General features: G+C 44.5%; 1 protein-coding gene across 1 annotated transcript in view; it reads right to left on the bottom strand.

Moving 5' to 3' along the window:
* Positions 1-1,317: 1,317 nt before the first annotated feature.
* TMC2 (transmembrane channel like 2) overlaps positions 1,318-21,820 on the bottom strand; it is a 35,118-nt gene continuing 14,615 nt past the window's right edge. The window contains exons 10-18 of the mRNA XM_075086128.1: positions 20,488-20,667; positions 19,503-19,655; positions 18,098-18,226; positions 15,119-15,186; positions 14,017-14,256; positions 12,278-12,403; positions 5,396-5,474; positions 3,103-3,223; positions 1,318-1,981 (exon numbers count right to left, since the gene is read on the bottom strand). Coding sequence (XP_074942229.1) covers positions 1,728-1,981; positions 3,103-3,223; positions 5,396-5,474; positions 12,278-12,403; positions 14,017-14,256; positions 15,119-15,186; positions 18,098-18,226; positions 19,503-19,655; positions 20,488-20,667 — 1,350 coding nt within the window. The 3' untranslated portion in view covers positions 1,318-1,727. The remainder of the gene's footprint in view (positions 1,982-3,102; positions 3,224-5,395; positions 5,475-12,277; positions 12,404-14,016; positions 14,257-15,118; positions 15,187-18,097; positions 18,227-19,502; positions 19,656-20,487; positions 20,668-21,820) is intronic.

Below are 21,820 nucleotides of genomic sequence, written 5' to 3'. Positions count from 1 at the left end.
CCACAGCTGTGTTGCAGCAAAAAGGCAGGACGAGACCTTATCTGTGAGAGCCGGCTCAGAGGAATGTCCTTCCAAGACCAGGAAATAAATCTGATGAGCAGCTTCCCACGTGGAGGCTCCCAGGGAGAATGAGTGACCCTGACCGTTGCAGCATGCCTGGGAACAGCCAAACTGACTAAGCCACACACCAGGGACAGCTCTTTCTACAAATAACCCATTGGCTTTTCTGTATTTGAAAGCAAAGTGCAATTATTTAATTTTTCGAAGAAATTATGAATTCTCCTTTTATTTGACTCTCGCATGTATCTTCTGGAAGTACTTCTCTAGGGTTCTGGCCTCTTTTGTAAAGCACAGACATCAAAAAATGAGCTAGGTCTATCTACAAATAAGCACAGCACAACATTTAAGCTCTTAATTCCTATGAGGAATCAGACGCCTAAATACTTCTGTTGGTTTGGACCTGAAAAATAGAATCCTTTTCCCAGTCTGCCTCACATCTGTCCTAACCTGGACCCCTTTGCCCAGCTCCTTGAAGCTGGACATTCCCACAGTGAAGGTCAAATGCTCTGTGCTCTGTCAAGCCATAGAGGAGAAATAAGTTAGAGTTTCCTGTACTGAATGAATCATATGACAAGATTTGTGGCATTTAGTGGAAAAATTCAAGGTAAGAACCTTTAATCCCAAATATCCTGCTGTAGTGGAACTGTTACTAGCTATATTTATGGATTTGTTTTTACGGAAGAACATGAGTTCATTTTTTTTACAGAAACTTTTATGAAGAACAGAACATATGTGAACACCAGATCTAAGCTGGAGAGATGGGTTTGTATCAACAACAGGAAGAAACTGTAGGTGTAAAAGAGCAGGTCAACCCAGAGAAGTCCTCCCATGGAGTCCTGGGAAGTCCTGTAGATCTGGAAGATACGATCCTTAAATTGCATCAGAAATTTCTAACTGGTTGTAATCAGAAACTAGGCCAAAGCACTTGTAGTCTCTCAGTTGTGCTGTGTGGTGTCATTAAATTAGGAGTTGTATCTAGGGATTGAAATAATGGTGCAAGCTACTGCCAACAGACTATGAAAAGACGAGCAGAGTGAGAACCTGGAGAAAACAGTGGTGAGAGACACAGCAGGGTTGAAACAAAAAGATGAAAGTTTGGGTGCGGTAGACTGGAGGAACGCTATCATGAAGGATGAAATCTACCAGACCAGTACAGAAGGTTTTGTCAGGTGCGAGTCCTCCACTCCTAGTAGTGGCTGCCATGCAGGTGGGCAGGGACACTTGCTTTTTTTAAAGAATACTTAACTCCTCAGGCAGACAGACGACAGCAAAAAAAACCCCTTTGTTGATATGACAGGTAAACTCACACTCCTTTTATTAACTGAAGAAGCATTTGAAGGGACTGACAAGCACTCACACCACAGAGCGGGCTCACTGTGCCGCTGTTAGTGGACACAAGGCTGCATCCTGTATGTAGCAGTTTAGCAATGCCACAGCTGATTCCCATCCTGACTGCCTCCTGTTTCCTCACAATCAAAAACAGCACAGCCATTGTGGGTTATAACTCCGTACTACTACTAAGCTTCTAAACAAAGCTGGTTTAGATAGTGTTTGATAGATAGAGACCATCATGAGTGGATGACCAATGAAGAGTATTTCCTGCTAAAACTGCAATAGTTCATGCAGCACCTCCGTTTTAATGTCAAATGGGAGAAGTGTTGCTGACCTTATCGAGCAGCATGTGAGTAGCGTGGATGTCCTCTCCCCCTTCCAGGGACTGGTCCTGGTGGATGCCCCCTTGGTCTGGGCTGGCCAGGGTAAGGTGACCAGACACCCAGGGTTGGTGGCTGTGTCAAGAACACGTGTGGCGGCAGGTTGAACGCTGCTCCTCTCCCACCAGTCATGGGGCTGCCATCCAGGGCTGCTGCTTTGCTTTGTTTCCTGACAGGGCTTGTTCTATTAGGAGACTCTATTTTCTTGTCTAGAGCAAAGATTATGAATGTTATTTTCTTGAAAGCAAACACTGCCTTTCTTACTCTCCCCAGTAGCTGCTGTTTATTCTACATGCAATAACCCAAGTGTCTGGGGATTTGCGTTTGAGCATCTGAGTGAAGAAACCATAAATAAGACTGTTGGTCCATGGCCAATAGCCAGTATGCTGCCCAGGCCTTCTTTGTAGGTTCTTATTTACGCGTTTGTAAGACATGATAGTTCTAACAGCCATGCTGCTACACCTCTAGCCTGTGGTGGTCATGGGTAATTGCTGATTTTAGTCTTTATTTTCAATGCACCTGCAATGCTGCCAGCACTATTTCTGTTTAAATGAGCGCCCTGGGTTTGCTCTGGGGGGAAACTGTATCGAGTTGGTCTGAACTTTCCGGCTTGTCTCAGCCTGTCCAAGAAACAGCCCATCTAAATGCAAGAGGGTTATGGTGGCACTAGTCTGCTTTTTCTCTTCTGCATCAAGATAAAAAAAGAAATCTTTCATGTGTTGCATTGTCTCTCACAAATGAGAGCAGGAGGCTCTGGTGGTCAGGAAATGGCTGGTTTAGAGTGAGTCTGGGGGATCTGGTGCCACATCTGATGCTAATGCTTCCTCCCGCATCTTTCTGCCCAGCCACAGACCCTCTTCAGCAGAGCTTACATCATGCATTTGTTTGCCCTAAGACCAACACAGTCCTGTAAAAAGCTTCTGTCTCATTCATAATGAATTTTCCAATGAAAACATAAATTTGGAGAAAAGTTTGTGCCTAGCTCAACTCATCAGCCCAGAAACAACGCTGGAGTTGCAGCACTGTTCCCAGAATAAATTGCTGGTTTCATGACCAGCGTGGTTAATAGCTGGGATATGAATCATAACTTTGAATTACAATTCCCACACTGTAATAAGCCTGTGTGAGACACAATCCAGTCTAAAAACTTGCTCCTCCTGGGTGTCCATTGGCAGGTGGACTTCTGTAAGCGGGCAAAATCTGTGCTAGTAATACTCATCTGATCCCTTGCAAATGTGTATCACTCCAGTTTCTCAATCTTTCCCAGTCATCGCTTGGTGGAAAAAGGAGCCTTTTCAGGAGGGTTGAGGGGAGGTGGTTTAGTTTTTACCTTCTGCTTGTTTGGAGTGACTTTCACTCTTCATACTTGGTGTAAGTAAATCCTCCAGGTCTTGCAGCACAGGGTTTGTGCTAGCTTTGTTGTTTCTCTTGTTTTTTTCCTCTTCACGTTGCTGCATCAATAAAACCCATCAGGTTTAGTTTGAAACAGCAGATGTAATCCATGAAGTGGTGGTGGCCTGGTGTCATGGTTGGCCTGGCTAAGTGTTTGTTGGTATGAATGTAATCTTTTTGCCAAGTTCAAGGTGCTAAATCTTGATCCAGTGACCAAGGGTTTTAGAGAAAGGAAGCACATCCCAGTCAGGACTCAGATCCTGGGAAGTGATGGCTTGGCTCTTGTTAGGGCAAAGCACTTGCTGATAGGTCTACCAGGCTTTCTGGTAGATTGGCAACTGTCAATCTGCCCTCCCTGGGGTTTTGGTTTGTTTTAAATGTGGACCTCTGGGGAGGGAGGGTGTCAGTGATAAATGCCAGAGGAAGAGGAGGAAAGCGTGGCAGCATGGGGTTGTAGGGCTGTCTCTGGTTTTACTTGTATACATTTAGGTCTTCAAAAGATTTTCTTCTGGATGGCAGAGGGACGTAAATGCCTGAGGGCTGTTTCTGCTCAGGACAAGCATGCTGGGCAGGGAAGGGAGAGGCTGCCCTCTCTTATGCAGTGGACTCAACTCCAGCTCTATCCCTCCTCCCAAAGGGGTGATCTGCCAATGGAGGGAGTTGAGGGCTGGAGCTGTGGAATGCAGGGCAGCTTGTGGCCTTGCTACAGCTGAGAAGTCCCAACCACAGAGCAGCCTCCATCTATTTGGCAAACCGGCAGACTTTGCGGGCAGCCACGGCAGATCTCTCTGAGCTCAGCAGGTCATTGCACAGGGGTCCCTGGTGGGCTCCAACCAATGACCACTCATGCCATGAGCAGGCAGCTTCCATCCCTCACTCCCTAAGCAGCATGGCTGTGCTGATGCCTTCCCTTTCCTCCTGCTCTGCTGTCTACCCCTCCTTTCACCAGGCTAGGCTGCCTCAGCAAATCTACAGGTGCCTGCAGGACAGACATGTAAGGTCTGTGCAAAGACAGGTGCTTGTCTTGAGATGTTTCTGTTCCTTTGGGTAGTGCCAGGCCCTGATTTGTGACCCCTCCATTGCCATTTGTGCTCCCTTAAACCCTGATCACAACCAGTTTGTGTGTTTGAAATAGACTACGTGCCCCTAAGACCGTGTGTGCTGTAGCATGTGTTCAGCTCTTGTTCGTGGTGCATAGGGCATCCTTAAGTATTACCTTATTTTAAGCTATATGCATGAGTGATCAGTTCTGAATTTGAGCATTTGAATGTAATTTATGGAGACCCATTTCTCAGTGCTCACATCCTTGCTTTCAGTGTTGCACTGATCTCTGCTTTATGCAATATATTGCTTGACGTGGCATTGCTTCCTTGGCTTGGATCCTGCCCTGTACTAGCAAAATGGCTGATGCCCCTCCTTTGAAGGCATTGTATTCTCTCCTGATGCAAGACTCAATGCTTTGGACACATCTATGTAGCACAAAACATCACAGGGTTAGAGACCCACCAGGGATGCTCTGGGGGGAACTGGTGCTACCAGACCAGCACAGGCCCTAGTAGCAGGACACCTTTGTTGTTTCTCATTGAGACTCATTATCTGAGCAGAGCTGTGCTTTTGCAGGTATTCTGCTGCCAGAACTAATTCATATTAGTTCAGGGGTCCCTGTATTATGGTCCTCTGCGTGTTGCAACCTCTCCCAGATCCGGATATCATGAGACCCAAATTCTACCCTGCTAATTTGAGTCATTGCATCTGTCTGTATCTTGCTTTTCCCATCTGCAAGGCAGAGACAGACACCAGCCTCCTTTGTAAAGTGCTTTGAGAATTACTGGTAAAAAACATTATTGCTGTGTTGTTATTTAAGGCTCTCTGCTCTTCAGCTTGTACAAAATCTGGCTGTGGTTTTGATAGGCTTATCATTGTCCCTGGGAAATCTCAGGCTCCAAAACATTACTTGAACACTGAGGTAATCTATTTCTGTAGATGGAAAGCACAGTTTATGGGAAAACTCACTGTAGTTTTGATGTATGAAATAGCAGCCTATTATGGGATGTGACCATTCTTTGCAGTTAGCCATTAAATGCCATCAGAGGACTGAAAAATCATAAGATATGTCTTCCTGTTGTGTCACTAACGTGTTCAGAAGTTAAGAGCAATTTAAAAGCATAGGTTGGTCATCAAACTTGAAGTGCATGGTATTTCAAAGATGGCTTTGCCAGATCGATACTTACCATTTGCATTTTCTTCTTCAACTCTGCATTGGCGCGCTGGTACGCTTCAGCCACAGCATTTAGGTAATAGATGGCGAGGCTACGAAAACAAATGTGTTACTGTAGTGATAGGATTAGGGGAGAGAGAAAGTTTCACAGGAAGGGAACATGTAATTTTTGCCTACCTTCTAATACCTAGTTTTCCCCACCAGCTGTCTCCAAAATCCCTTTAAAGCCTCAAGGCTTAGGAAAAATTCAGGCTGCCTCATGGCATGGTAAGGTAAGATGGGCTGAGCCAGTCCAGTAGCTCACTTCTGCCCAAACAGAAAAAAAATGACCATCCTGCTTTCTTGCCTCTGCCTTGGCTGGCCATGGGCTACCTCTGCTTCCTTTGCACTAGCCTTGGCCCTTGGGTCTTTCCTTGGTGGTGAGCTCATTCAGCTCATTTTCTGGGTGAAAATGAGCTCAACTGATTTAACACATGGCTTCCTGCCATGGCTCAAAGAAAACCAAAACAGACACCAGGTAGCTCAGGGAACTTAGAAAAAATTAGGAAACAAGGAAAATAGTGGCAGGCAACAGTACTCGAGGCATAGTCCGCCTTCCTCCTTGGCCAGGACCGGCTGTCTCCTGCAGCCTGACAAAGGGCTGTTGGGAGTGACCAGAGACAGGAACTGCGGGTGAGCAAGAGCCAGGATGAAGCAGAGCCACTGGCTCTTATTTTTGATCCGTTTCTCTGCAAAAAAAAGGGCACGCCAAAACCAGGGGGAAAATGAGCCAAGCTGGAGGGACTGAGAGGCAAGTGGCATGGGAGAGAGCCTGCTGGCAGCCAGCCTTTAGCGCATGGGGAGGCCCACGTTTTAAAACATGCCCAAGCATCTGGGGCTGTCTTGCCACTTCTGCCACTCACCAGCCAGTAATATTTTGGTTGTCATAAATGTAGAGTGCTTTTATTCTTCTAAATTATAAACGTAATCTGCTCAATAACTCCGAGCCATTCCCAGGAAAAGCACCAGCCGTTCAGTTCATCACTATAGATTTTTTTTTTTTTTTAGAAGTAGAAAATTCTCTTGTAAAATAAAATTTTAAAAAAGACTAAAAAAAAAAGGGTTTCCTGACAGTTCATAACCTGTTTGTGTGGCTCCAGCCCAGGTTCAGCCTCCTCAAACCAGGCCCGAGGATTTTGTCAGCAGACTGCTTGACTCTAAGCCCAGCAAGGTGCCATGTACCAGCGTATTGGTTTCCAAGTGGATGGCCTTACTCGAGGCTTTTTGCAGGGGTCTGTCTGGAGGAAACACATTTGCTTCTTTTTGCCTAGTATTAACCCAAAACTCAGTCTTGGTAAGTTTGAAAATTGTTATTTTTGCTTATGAAATATATTGCTTTGTAATCCAGGACTTTGGTGCTACTCTGCCAGTTTTGTTCTGGCCAGCCAGGATTTAAGTGCCTAGAGCACCCCCGTTTTCATAAAGATAACTGGATCTGCCTCTTCAAAGCCATCTGGGGTGCCATGCGCTCTGTTTCTGAGCTGCATTCTAAAGTTCATTGAGTAACTGAGCAAATCCATTCCCATTCCTTTTTCAGTCCTTTCTCACCCTCTGTGTTAGCAGCCAGCATCATCTCCAACCACCACAGCTTCCTTCCCTGCTGTGTGCTGTGTTTAACAGGGCACTGATGGGAAGAGGGTGAACTCACCAGGTCCCTCTTCTAAACACTGTGAGATATGGGCCCATTCTGTCTGCAGGCTAAGCCTGAGTTTCCTCTGTCCTTGGTTTATTGCAGGCTTATTGTTCAAGGGAGGTTGAGTTTGTCCAAGGTTGAGCTGCCCTTAAGGGATCTTAGGGGGGAGAGAAGAAAGGGACAGTGCCTCAGAAAAGGGGATCTGGGGGAATGCCTTTGCTGCAGTCCAAATCTGCAGGTAGCCAGGCCAAGACTCAGCAATGCTGAAGCAGCCTGCCTGGGTGGTCCACCAAGGTGTATGCTAGCGTTCTGGGCAGGTCCTACAGCTGTACTGGATTTGCTACTGAATTCCTGCTAGTGCTGGTTCCCAGCAAAGGCAGAGCAAAGCCACATCCTGGTCTGACTGTGAGCAGCAGCATGAGGAGCTGTAAACTTTGCTGGGAACTCAAGTAAGCATTAGAAAATGGCATTTTTCCAATTTTAATGGGGTGCTTTAGATCTACCTGCCTCTAAAATGAGCCCAGGGATTCATCCTCATGCTTGAGCTGCCTAGCATGGATGCTGTGCAGCCCTGGCACCCCTCGTCTCTGATTTACTGCTCCGTGAGAGCTGGGACCATGCTTGTGGGTCACTGTCTTTTGCAATCTTACTGGCCTCAAGATCCAGGGAAAAAAGTGCCACAGCTTTTACATTCATCCAACAAAAGGCTCATATACCATCAATGACTGTCCAGCATGGATGATTAATGGCACTCCCCTTAATATGATTGAACCCAGAAGTTCTGAGAAATACCTGGGCCTACACGTAGACCCATGGAGAGGAATATAAAAACCAGAACTACTGGAGAAAGTAGAGGACTGGGTACAATGGATTGGGAAGGCTGCTTTAAAGCCATTTCAGATGTCTTGAAAGGATGCTATCCCGCAACTGCTCTACTTGGCAGACCAGGCCAACATGAAAACTATGTACCTGGAAACCATTGATAATTGATAAACCTTGGTAATTCGAGCAGCCATCAAGGAATGGCTACAGATGTAGTAAGTATGTGTGATGCCATCCTATATTCCAGTGCTCAGGATGGAGGCCTAGGTATCACCAGGCTCTTGGGACTGATTCCCAGCATGCAGGTGTGAAGGCTACACAGAGTTGCACAGTCTTCAGATGAGATAGTATGAGTGGTAGCTTGAGAAGAGGGACTTGAGAAAGAATTTTAAAAACTATGGATTGCAGTAGGAGGGGATAAGGGAAAAGTTCTACCTATCTGAGACCTGAAACAGCAATGGTGATATCTGAGGAACCGGCAATGAGGAACCAGTCTTGGAATGGGAGGTACCTGCTCCAAAAGTCATCTTTCTGAGGCCCTGTAACTGGAGGAAACAGGAAAACTGGACCAAGTTGATTTCCCAGGGCTGTGATATTTCCAGCTTCAAGAAGGATAAGATCAGTAACAACTGGTTAGAGTTTTATAGGGGCATTTCCCACAAAAACCTCATCACCTCACTACAGTTGAGAACCGACATCTACCTGATGAGAGAATTTCTAGCAAGGGGTAGACAGGAAAGTAAAAATAAATCTTGTTGACACTGTCAAGCAGAGAATGAGTCCTGCGCCCATATTATTGGGTACTGCCTAGCAGTACAGGATGCCAGGATTAAAAGGTACAATTGCTTATGTGAATTGTTAGCTGAAGAGGCGAAAAGGAGGAGTGGGTAGTATTCCAAGAGCCACTGCTGAGAGATAAACAGAATGAACTATATAACCCACAGCTGGTATTCATTAAAGAAGACCAAGCCCTGGTTGTCAATATCGCAGTTAGGTATGAAAATAAATTAACATCTTTGGCAGGCACGGCAGCAGAAAAGGTTAAGAAATGCCAACACCTAAAAGATCAAGCGCAGGAACTGACTAATGTTAATAGCATTAAATTTATAGGATTTCCGCTAGGCGCATGTGGAAAATGGTATCAGGGCAACTACAAATTATCAAAAGAACTTGGACTCTCTAGTTCCCAGCAAGAAAAGTTAGCTCGTTGATTATCAAATTGAGCACTAGTCTCTTCAGTAGTTGTTATGCATAAGTTTGCTAGTAAAGTAAGAGCCACTCTAAAATATCAATGTTTGATTGTAAATATGTTATATGATGATTTATAAATAAACTGACCTTTCCTCTCTATCTAAGGTGAGAGCCAGACCCTCCTGGAGCTGCTTAGGGTGACAAAGTCTTGTGATAATGAGGGTGAGAGTAAGTAGGGGTGAATTGGGACTCGGTATCATAACACGTCACTATTCTTGCCAAAAAGACAGTTATCACTGGTCTTTACCAAGGTGGAGAGGTCACCTATCCTTAACCCAGAAAAGGAACATGTATATAATTATATAAATTTGATAAATAGCCTGCACAGTAGTTTTGAATCTTTTTCTCCTTTCCCAGTGATGCAGTAAGGTGCTTCTAACTTCTGGCAGGAAGCTCTGCAAGCCACGGCTTGAAATTCTGCTCCTGACCCAAATGGCATTAGGTTATGTGCCTATGTGCAAAAGTATCTGTGCTTCTTCTTGCTCTGTTTCCTTTTTCCTTTTTCCTTTGTCCTCAGGCAGCTACAAATACGACAGTAAGTTTGACACCCATATCACCTGCTGGACCCCATCATTGTCTGGGACCAGGAGCCAAGAACAGAAATAAATAGAAGAGTCATTTTGGATTGCAACTGCAGAAAGAGAGGGGGTTATCGTGGTTTGAGAAAACAACTTAATTCAGGCCATAGAGGCGGAAAACACTCTTTTTGTGTGTCTGCCATCAAAATGAACAGACTGTCCATTTATGATCCACCTGTTGCTCTTTGTAGAGGCTGTTTGTTATTAGGATGCATTGTAGGTTGCTTTGTGCTACTTTGAAAGCTGCTGGCTCTCTGCTTACCCAATGGAGCTCCAGCAGTTGCTGGTTTTAATCTCTTGGCAAGCTGGATGGGGATCAGCATAAGGACTAGCTATAGCTTGACCCTGTCTATCTCTCTGCACCTCAGCAGAAATAGCAGCAAAAGCTGAAGACTTGCAGGGAGAAAGCAGGAAACTGGGGACTTGTGTATGATTTACAGTTATCTACTTTCTGGAGAAAATGGCAAAAGAGACATAAACCGAATTTTCTGGCCACTGGTAGCCATTGGTTACAGGACTGTAAGCAAAAGGACTGTTATCTTGCTATTCTGGCAAAATTTTAATTGATGTAATTAGATTCTGTCTCTTCTGTATATTTAGGTTATTTTTGTAGGCATGTGAAAATCATGTGCTAAATTTGAGTCCCTTAACTGTAAAGTTTCTGAGATAAGAAAAGGACCCAAGCCTTAGGAGAAGTCCTTGTAGGGCAGCTGTAATTTTGCCTTGGATTATTCCAGGAAAAGTTTGTGTGCAAGTAGCACTTCTGCAAGACACCTGATGCTCTTCTGGCATGTAAGAGCTACTGCCAAGGGTCTGTAGGTCTGACTTGTCCCAAGCACCATGGGGGCACCCACTGTGAATCTCTTGGTAGCTGAATGACTAGAAATCACAAATATCTAATATCCTTAAAGGCTGCGCAGGCAGCATATCTGGGTGGGAAATGAGGATGTTTCGGGTAATGTGGATATACGATATCTCTCAGTTTGCAGAGGGGATCGGGGCAGAGAGAAAATGGTGCCTCGAGGAGAGATGGAACAACGGGAAGGCTATGGTGTGGGAATAGCCCAGACTGGAAAGCGGTGATAAAAGGTGTCTCTTGGGCAGGTAAACTGGATTTGTGCTGTTTCCTGTCCTGGCTGTCAGTGGAGGAAAGGGCAGGAGGCTGTCACTGAAAAAAACATTGTTTTCAAATGTCTACTGCTCTCCCACCACCTCTTATTTGGGGTTACATCAAAGCCCCAGACATCTGACCTGCAGCCCTTCTGTAAAGGTCATCCGTTTGGGCTGGATTAGTTCTGTGGTCTTCATCTCATGTTTGTGGTAGTGTCTGCTAGTGCTACTGTGAAGCACACAGGAATAGAGCTAATAACTCAATAATATGCTTGGCTGTGCTGGGGATGTAGTGTGAGACTTCTTGTCTCCTGCGTGTGCTGATCTGATTCTTCTAAGTGTAGGATCTGTCTGCACAAGTTGCAGTATCTGATCATCATTATTTAGGTTAAAATAAGTAAGTAGTTTGAAGCAGATAGAGGGATGACAGGTCATTTTCAGTTTAACTGGGATTTTTCTCAGGCTGTTTTATAAGAAACTTTGTAACATGAGAACTTGTATTTGATTTAATTTAATGGCATTATCTTCAGTGTAACCTGTTCAGAATGAAGGATCACAGTGCCCAAGAACCACTGTACTGGATCAGCCCAGAGGCCCATCTCCAATGTGTGTGGATGTCTGAGGAAGAGTGAGCAGGCGAGCATATGTAATACGCTCCCCAACTCTCTCCCTGTCTCCCATTGTTTAGCCTGGAGTGTTTAGAGCTGCCTATAAAATTTGGCCATGGCTCTCCCGCTCATTTTGATAGCTATGGAAACCTTGAGAACAATGCCAAAAATACCTGTTTAAAGAAGAAAAAAACTGCCCTGGTCCTAGTGCTGCTGAAGGTGCTAGGGATTAAGTGTGGTTTCAAAGCTGAAATGATCAGATAGCACTGAAACAAATTCCAGATGTAGTATTCGTAGTATTTGGGGGGGGGGAAACCCCAAACACCCCACCCCCCAAAAAAAACCCACAAGGCCAACCCCAGAAAAGCACACACACCCCAAAAAAAACCACCACCAACAAAAAAACAACAAAAAACCCCACCAACCCAAACAAAAAACACACCTCTTCATATTTTTGGAACGTGTAATTTTTGAGTGCCCTGCCTTGGCAGTGCTGTAAATACCACCAGCTGTTGCAGAAATTACTTCTCCAAAAGGCACCAGGCTGAGACTGTCCATTTATTTCCTGCTGGCTACTGAAATTTTTTTTTGTGTGGAAGCTGTGACAGCTTTGATATCCACGAGGCCTCTGTCAGCAACACATTTAATCTACAAAGTTGTGTTTAATTGGGTCAGGAAATTAAATTTTGGGAAATTGGGTTGGGCGAAGGGGAGGGAGGTAGGGAGCGTGTGTCTGCCCTAATCCAGGTTGTTATCTCAGCAGAAGCTGCATTCAGACCTCACTAACATCCCAGCATTTTTTTTTTCAACCTCCTCCCCTCAGCCAGGCATGTAATATTGCAAGGAAAACTTACACCATGAGCAGAATTGCAGGTATGATCAGTCCTGGATTTGCCACATAGCTGAAGATCTTTGCAACAAAAAGTGGAAAATCGAGCTCAATGGTCTCTTGAATGACTTCATACATCCTTTTCTTTCCACTGGAAAGACAAAATGGACAGTTAAGGAGTGTAGGTATTTCCTGGAGGGACAAAATAACTCCGTATCTAACAATGCTAAGTAGCATGTTTCCTCTCTCTCTCAGTGAACATCAGCTTGCTGTTGGGCACCAAGGATTTTGAGATGCCTTCATTTTAAATTATCTGTTGGTCCATCCATTCCCCCCCATTGATTACAAGAATAATCTTTGGTAGGCCAGCTTGCTCCTGGAGTTAATACATTTATTTCCATGTGTAGCTCCTTTATGAGTTCTGACTATTTACCCCTCTGAAATGTATAAAAACCTACAGATTGCAGTAACCATACATTTCTGATCAATATCTTGTTAAATATGGTCTTTTCACAGTAGAGATGATTTTCCATATGCAAATTCCAGCTTTCTGAAATAATGAGGCAATTTGAAGAGCTGCTAAGTAATGACAAAAATAGCAAGCTGTGATTATTGCTTAATAGGAAACAGAGTGAAAGAGTCATTTCAAACTGGATTGATAAAGCGGATGAGAGTATTCTGTATGAAAGAACAAATATGTAAAAGGCTGGATTATGTAATTGACCTTCTTCTCTCCCCAGTATCTCTGGGTCTCTGAATTCAACCCAAGGAGTTCTATTCCATGTCTTAAGGCTTGTTGCCTCCTGAATCTTGTAGAATTCTGCTCAAGAAGGCATTGGACTCTGTCCTGATGATAAGAGTCAATAAATACAAACTTGGCTAAACAGCATCCCAACTTCATCAACTGCCTTAAGCCCAGGAGAGCTGAGCTTTCAGTCGGTTGAGACAGAGTGCCAAGGGTCTGAATCAGGCTGAGTGGCTTTTGAAGGGTTGATTGGGAATTGAAATAGCTCTTTGACATTGCAGATTAGTCATCTCCAAATGATAGTGTGGGTGCAACAAGTTTCTTGTCAAATCTTCTGACATTGCTCGTTGACACCTGTCCTTGTTATAGAACTGAAGGAAACTTGGTCTCTTGCCTTCTCCCCTGTGTCTTTCAGCTTTCTATTGTCATTCTCCATTAGCAAGTGGATAACCTAAAACAGTGCGTCTACAGGAACAATTTGTTCCAAGCTGGCTCCTTGCTGAGTCAGACTCAGTGGGCCCAGGAAATGGTGTTACTCAATCAAACTAGACTTTATTAGCATGTTAATCTAGTCCACTGAATGCTCTGTGCAGTGCTGATTCTGTCCTTAAAAAAAAAAAAGCTGCTACCCCTCACGTTCAGACCTACCTATTTCCTGCTACTTTTAAACAAAATTAAACATGTAAAATACATCTCGTGCTGTGGGACTTCTTGGCTCTACGCAAGATCTTAGAAGGTGGCTTTGGACCCCTGTTTTGCCCCCACAATGCTTCTGAGAGCCTATAGGGTTCTCCCATTGCTTTTTTACTAGGGGCTGCACTCTGCTGTCCTCTGGTGCTTTCATTGGTGTGTGTTGCCCACAGCTGGGCATAGCCTGTTGCCTCACATTGCTAAGGATTTAACCAGATGGAGAACAGAGGCATTTCACTGTCTCTGCTGAAGTCCAGGCCTTCTAACTTTATGAAAATAATCGCATGTATCAGAGCAGAAAACTGGCATTTTGGGTGTTTTGCTAGTACCTGAACGGTCCACAGTCAAAGGAGGGAGGCAGGGACATGATGGTGTAAGCCACAGGCAGGAGACTGAGGAACAGGATCAACAGCAAAAGTCCCATGTAAAAATTGTTAGACTTGGATGCTTTGAAGACTCTTTCATGAGGGACATTGCTACTCATGACAGCCCAGCACTGAAAATACATGGAGGTTAATAAGCGCAGCACGTTTATACCCATGAGCCCTGGTGCATAAAAGGATCCCATCCTGAAAAGGAAAGGAGAAGGACAGGTGCTATTTTTTGACTGGAAGGTTTTTTATTTTCAGAAAAAGTAAAAAAAGTGCTCATTTAGTAGCAAGTTTACCCACAAATAAAATCTGAGCAGGCTGGCTTGTCCTACCCCTGTGTTCCCAGAGGAGAAGCTGCCAGCATCCATGTTAGGGTACAGTAACCGTACATTGATGACCAGCAAGGTCTCAGACCCCTCAGTGCTTGTAAAGAAAGATTTTCAGTTTGTGATAAAAATTACTTGGGGATAGCTTCGAAAATATTAGGCGAGTGTAACCAGCAGGGGGAGACCTCCCTGAGCCGGCAGAGATGCCGTAGTGAGGGAACGGGCAGGAATCATCAATCTCTGGCAAAACAAACCTTACTTCCAGAGGAGATGAGGGTGCACTGTGCCGTTGCCTATTGCTTCTCGTGCTGTCACAGCAGGGCAGAACAGCTTCTGTTTGCCCTCCTTCGGGGCAGTTTTGGGATGTGCCTGTCCTGCCTGACCTGCTCACCTGGCTCCATGCCCATCCTTGCGTTGACGTGTAAGCTCGTGGTGGCCCCAAAACCCTTTCTGATCTCCTCCCCCAGCACGTGGACCATCTTAATACATTTTTACCGCTGGAAAAATTGACTTTATAAAAGCGAGAGTGGGGCAGGGTTTGCAAGACTGTTCTCTCATGACACTGCTACTCTTGGACGAGTAAGCCGGCATTTTTAAATTTCTGCATTTGTACTCAGGCACAGAAAGCCAAACCATCAGAGAAAGCAGAACCCAAAGGTTATTCTAGCTGGCTTGGAAGATTTCTAACTCCACTGGCAGGTTTTCTAAATAATAATAAGAAGGAAATATCTTACCAAATCATTCCCTGGTTGAAGACCAGGCCCAAAACATTGCCGCTAATGTCAAACTCAGCATAGGATGGCTGCGTGAGGAAAGAAAGGAGAGTGTGGTGTTGCTAGGGGTACCTGATATTATTTGCTCTTGGCTATAAGGATGCTTATTTAAAGCTGGTATGACGGGATTTCTGGGAGAGCTCCTGCTGCATGAGTGACCAGCAGCAGCAGTGCGGTGAAAGCAAAATTGGAGCTACTGTGCTGTGGGCTGCTGCTTCTTTCTTGGCTTGCTGAAAATTGGAAAGATATATGGAGGTGCTTAGAGTTGCTCTGTGTTTATTTCTCCCCGCTAATATAAAGCCAGCTGCGAGCAAAGGAGCCATGGCATGGAACTAGGCTTTACACCCCAGCTGGTGTATCTGGCTATGGACTTACAGTTCCACTCTGGTAAAATTTTGAATGTTTAAGCGATAATGATGTGCTGGAGAGCAAATGCTATGCCAGATATATCCATGTCCCCAGGTCTTGCAGCAGCAGGCTGCTGAAGAACAGAAACAGAGGGCAAAGGGAGAGAAATATGATGGAATATATGACCTGATGGGTATCTGGTGGCATTTTGCTCTGTGCTAACCCGTAGTTAAAATACTGCTTTATACAGAGCAACCTGTCTGATGTGGGTGCTGGTCTAATCTATTTATGGTATTTGTTGTTTTATAAACTATTATTCTGCTGGATTTGCCTCTGATGAAGCTACTGTTTCTTCTATGTATATCTGCTTTTGTGCACATAAAACTCAGATGACTTTTGGCATACTAAACTGTGTGAAGTTTTATTTTTACATTTTCTTTGAAAAAAATATATTTTTTTTTTACTATGTTGCAGAAAACACAGTTCTAAGAAATGATGGGTGATGCCCTTATGTTTGGAATGTCCTGTGCAGTATGTCTGTTTTCCATGCAATTTGCTTGTACTTAATACTGTCAGCAGTTCATAAAGTTGAGGTTTAAGGTGTTTGCCTTTTATGATGAAAACTTGAAAGAAGCCTTGCTTAGCTGACTGCTCACAGCTTTGGGAAGGGATGGGTGCAAAAACTGTTTTCTTTGTTCCTTTGATTCTGGTCCATTTCTACTTCAAATCTTTAGCTAGAGGTTAATATGGGCATCTTTTCCCCACAAAAATAAAGACAACTTTCAGAGTCTGCTGTCCTCTGCCTTGAGTACTTCTATGTGAAAAGGCTGGATTAAACAAGAGACTTATTCGCTATATTCATTAGAAAAACACACATATAATTGTGCTGGTGCACACAGCTAGGTTGGGTTAGGTGGCTGTTACCAAACCATCTTTCACTCCTTTCTCATTCCTGGGCCAAGGGAAAAAAGCCCAAACCAACACCTACTTGAGCACCAGTGGAGTGATACCCGTAGCACCAGGAAGAATACACAAATCTCCCAAAGATGTAGGAGAAAAAGAAGAGGGAAGCCCATGGTGCTGTCTTCTTTCTGTAACTATCACGGGAGCCACTTGTCATGAAAGGAGACTTTTGCCTTTGCCAGACTGCAGAATACCAACCCTCTAGTGCTGCCCATGTTAATGGGCTACAAATTAATGTTACTATTCAGTCCTGATAAATAAGGGCCTTGCTTTGCTCCTGAGCTCCCTGTGTTCAACTGCTTGTTTGCAAAAGCTGATCTGCTGGAGTATGTCAGTCTGGTCATCCCCTGACAGATGCTGAATGGGGTTCGTTTCTCAGCGCAAAATTACCTCACAGCCCGTCTGAGCTGTTGACGAATGCCAGGGGAAAGGAGAGAGGGAAGTGTATAATAAGCCCTAAAGCAGCTCTTTTAAATTTCACAGAGAGGTGGAGGATGAATGTCCAGGAAATATTTGGGTTTGTTTTTTTGATACATTAAGGAGTGCCTGCAGGATAGAAGAGACTCCCAGTTATTTGTACAACTGAGATCTTAAGAATGAAGAAACCCCCATGTGATATTTGTAAAGGTTGTTTTGAGGAAAGAATCTAAAAGAAAATCAAAGGCGGCTAACAAAGTGAGAGGAGGACATGGCCAGGAGGAGGGAACCAGACACTTCAACAAGACCGTGATCTATGAGCACACGCAATGGGAGCAATTTCATTCTCCTTGGCTGCCAGGGGTCCTCCAAGCTCTGAAATCCCTTGGCCACCCTGGGTAACATTGTCTACCTCCCCCAGAAGAAATGCGAAGAGCTCCACAAGCAGCAAAATGCCTGTTGTGCCCCAACTGCCTCTGCTTGACCAGGCCCCTGTAGACACCTGCAAAACCCTCCTCTTTGCTCTGCTCCAGACCCCTCCCAGAAACCCTCCCAGTATGACAGCTAGGCAACTGGTGCACTGCTATAATTGTAATCTTGAGAGGTATATCTACCTCTGTCTGAATCCATCTGGTTTTGTCAATTCTTACGTGAAAAAAATGAAAAAAGGGACCTTTTTTTAAAAAATTTTCTTCTGTATTTGTGCAGCTCTAGTATGGGGGGCTTCAGTAATGTAACCTTTATGAATACCAAAGACTCCAGCACTTTTGTGTGTTACACATACATGAGAGGGGAAGGAAACTCTCTTTGGTCCACTGCAGTAGAAGTAACACCAGCTTTGAGCATCGATCAGAAGATGGTGCTGTGAGTAAAGCATGCTACTGCCTGTGAGGTGGGCAACAAATGGGAAGGTCTGGGGCTTTGAGAAGAGGTATAGAAGGCTTCAAAGGTGTGCGGTTATAACAACTGAATGAACATCAGATTAATTTTTTTTAACTCAACTTCATGTTTTAAAGTTCTGAGGTGACAGACTGCATTTTTGTAGGGTTCTTTCTGGGGTGGAACTAATTGATCCAGAGACTGCCTATACCAATTAAGTTATCAGGCAAGACCGGAGAACCACTGGAAGCATTCAAAACCAATCTGTTTGTAGCATTTGGCCAAATGGTCCTAAATTACCACTATCTTCTCAGCTTTAAGACACTGACTTACAAATCCAGCCTCTAGGTCCCAGCACCAACAGTAATTCACAAATCTGACGAAGCAAGCTCGGAAGAAATCTCCTACCAGGATGGTTATGTAGGTCACCAGGATATCAGACACAGTGAGCCTTACGAACTCCTGCAATTTAAAACAAGGAAAAAACATTTAGCAACTATAATTTCAGTAGCACATATGGGACTGTATTTTTTATTAAGCCATTTGTCTTTATATGACAGTAACCTTCAGAAAAGCATGCCACGTGCAAACTCCCTGCCTGTTTTCAAACACTTGGCGGTGCCTAAGCTTTACCTCTGTGCTTGGGAACCACAAGTTCCATTACAGCCATTAGCCCTGATAGTTGCTGCTAGCATTATTGACTGCACTATATATTGTGGCAGAACATAAAACAGAAGCAGAATGTTAATGCTGCCGTAATGCTGGTCTAAAGCATACGTACACCGAGGGTAATTTCGATTGTACATAGCTCTGCTATGGCTCAGCTCTGTAACCTTCGTGTGGACTCCTGAGAAAATTGCTCAGTTGTAAACAAAAGCTGCAAGGATAAAGAAGTGTAGACAGGGGAGATATGCAAGACAAGCAGGGTAAAATTGCAGGCAGAAGTAAGACTTGTAGCATGGAGATAGCTGGTGTCCCAAGGATTCAAAAGGAAAAATGCTTACAAGAAAAGGTTTAAAATTCTGAGAAGGAAAGAGAAAGGATTTGGGTACCATTGGGTGTACAGAATAATGCATAGCCTTGAAGCTTGGTAAGACCTAGCTATCTATAACAGCCAATAAATAATTGCTTTTACTTTTTAAGCTGTGCATAGTCTGGCTGCAGAACTTCCTGGTGTAAGGTGAAGGTTGCAGGGTGGGTTTGTGGGGAGAAACTCTGAGGACTTGAAGGCCACCCTGCATTCATTTCAAGGGGGTTATTTTTGCCTGATTGTGCTCTCACCCCATGGCCTCATGATGCTTTAGAGGCTGGGACATGTCAAGAGTTCCCTTGAGGTATGTTCTGTGGTTGGGTTTTACTCGTGCTCCAAAGCTGCTCTGCAAGGGGAACTGAAGTGCAGCAATAAGTGGAGAAGGCAGGTTTGCTTCAAAGGCAAGGTTGTGATCTGAATGAAAACATGATGCAGGCATGGCTGCAGACTACCCAGCCTTTTGAGCTCTTCATGGCAAGTGCTGCAGAGCTGTGCAAGCCCTGGGTGCTTCCAGCTGGGGATTTCACTACCATGGCTTGAGAACTATGGCCAAGGACTTACACTGCCTTGGTGCTGCTATGTGAGAGTCTGGAAGGAGATACTATTTGTGAGGAAAACTTCAAGCCTGGAAATGCTAAAAACATCATCATCAACAACAAACCCCACCCCAAACCAGCCCAGAGACTTACTATGTAATGAATTTCTTACAATGCCAACGGTTGTCTCCCAGCACGGTCCCCTGGGCACGTCTGCGGGATCAAGGGGAGGTGGGGTGGCAGTGCTGCCATTCCCCACAGATGAGTTGTGGTAGCCAAGCAGTGTCCAGTGTGTGACGTTCTTCACTACGTCCTCTTCAGCCAGCTGCAATGAAGAGAGACCCTCCAGCCAAAAACGTCAGGAAATAAGGGTCCCAGAGGATGTGTTTGGAGAAACCCGAGGCGTTGGGCTCCCCCTCCTCCCTACCAGTTACCACCCGTCCTATAAGCATCTGCTTACAACAGAATTGCGGTGCTGGCAATAGCACAGAAACTCCTTCCCTTTTGCCAGGAGCAGGGGAGCAGCAGCCCTTCAAGACAGAGAGCAGATGAAGGCACCGTGAGTTTTGGGGAGCTAGCAGCCTTCTCCCTGCACGTGGAGGAGCCAGACCTCCTTTAAGCCTACTGTGTGCAGAGGGAGCCTCCACCCAGTCCTTCCTCACTTTCTTAATAATTTTTCAGGGCAGAGCAAACCACTCTGATTCCTCCAATTCTTCTCAGCTTAAAACAGAATAATTTTTTCTGCAGATCAGTTAGACGTTTATCCTTTCCTGCAGTTATCTGCCTGCAACATGCTACCAGGATAAAGTTAAAGTGGGGAGGGCAGGGGAAGAGGATTATAAACTACATCCTCGGGGTCTGTGTTAATAGAAATTGCAAACAGTGTCAGATAGAGGAAAAAATCTAATTACCCTAACATGCCATGATTATTATAGGAGACAATAACCACTCTCTTTTCAGGGCTGTACAGAGAAGCTGGAGACTCTGGAAACCCCTCTGGTCAGTGAGTCTCCTCGGGGTGCTGCAGCCAAGACTGGGGGCATGGGAAGCTCCTGCTGCAAAGAGAGTGATCATCCCTGCTGGCTGCGGGGATGGGCTGCGCTCACCCTTGGCTCTGGAAAATGCTAGTGAACGTGGCTTTTTAGCTCAGCTCTTACTTTTTCATTAACATCATCCATCAAGGCCAACAAAAATGTGTAGAGGTTCCCAAGGAAGAGTGCGAAGATCCGCCCCAGCTGCCATTTCAGCCCGATGCGGGGATGGTAATTTTCTAGTGCAGCAATGGTTTCAAACAGTGGAGGGCAAAACATGCCCAGCAAGGACATCACAATTTCAACCTGCCACATGAGGGAAACGAGATTACTACTAATAGTAACAGCAGCGACTATCTATCTATGAGCAGAGTGGGGGCTGCCAGGAACTGGTTGGAGATTTCTGAAAGATTTCTGAAGCAAAATGAGCTCAGCTTCTGGCTTTGCTTAGTGTGCAGGCAGCACAGTGTCAGACTTCAGGGCTGGGTTGCACAGCTTGCTCTTGCAGGAGCACTTTTGCTGTTATCTCAAAGGGATGAGCTCTGAAGAATTTGTTCCCTATCCGTCCAGACTCATGAATATTTAGGTTCCTCAAGTCCCTCATAGTACTGCTTGCATCAGCTCCGAGGTTTTTATTTTAATTTCAGAGGAAGTGCAAGACTTGGCTTGTGTGCATAAAGATAATTAGTTGATGCTAATGTTTATTTTCCATGTTCAGCGCCTTTGCTTTTGCAATAGGTAATCATGGATTTGAATGGAAGCACATCAAGGACTCAGTTTTGCAGCTCATAAAAATACGTCCTGTGGTATTTTTGTTCCTCTATATGGTGTGAGATGCTAAGTTGTACTGTGGTCAGTGAGGGTCTATCTTTTTTACAGCCCTACAGTGCCTGTTGGCCTGCAGAGGAGTGTGTCTGTACAGCTGCTGGCAGGCTCTGACTCAGAGGTCTCTTTTTTGTGCTTTTCTTTGAGGACAGAGAATGGTACCCAGAACTGTATATGTTCAGATCTCAAGTTATCACTAGGGAAGTCTCAAACATTAACCTTTTTTTTAAATAGGATTTTTTTCTTTGGGAAAAGTTCACTGAAATAAATCAAAGCATTTTGTGACAAAGTGCTGTCTTGCTAATGTGTTCTGAGGGAATTATGAAAATGCATGGATTTGAATTTAATTTGGCTTTGATATACAAATACGTGATAATGTAGTATACATTAAAATTAAACCTTTCCGTAGGTTGATTTTTTCTGTGACGAGCTTCAAGATTTGAAGTTCTCATTCCAAAGTCAGACATAGAAAATTTTTGACAATTGAAATTTTTCTGCAAGTTCTAAAATCTTATTCCCATAATTCAAGATTGATGATAAAGATCCGCATTTAGCTTTATGTGTGATCATGGACATTTCTAACATGCAGAGAGCTTTCTAGTACAGCAGTTTGTAAGCATTAATATGCAACTTG

Source organism: Phalacrocorax aristotelis, chromosome 2, assembly GCF_949628215.1.
Source record: "Phalacrocorax aristotelis chromosome 2, bGulAri2.1, whole genome shotgun sequence".
Taxonomy (NCBI): Eukaryota; Metazoa; Chordata; class Aves; order Suliformes; family Phalacrocoracidae; genus Phalacrocorax; species Phalacrocorax aristotelis.
The sequence above is the reverse complement of the archived record's forward strand: the minus strand, read 5'-3'. Positions and strand labels throughout refer to the sequence as shown.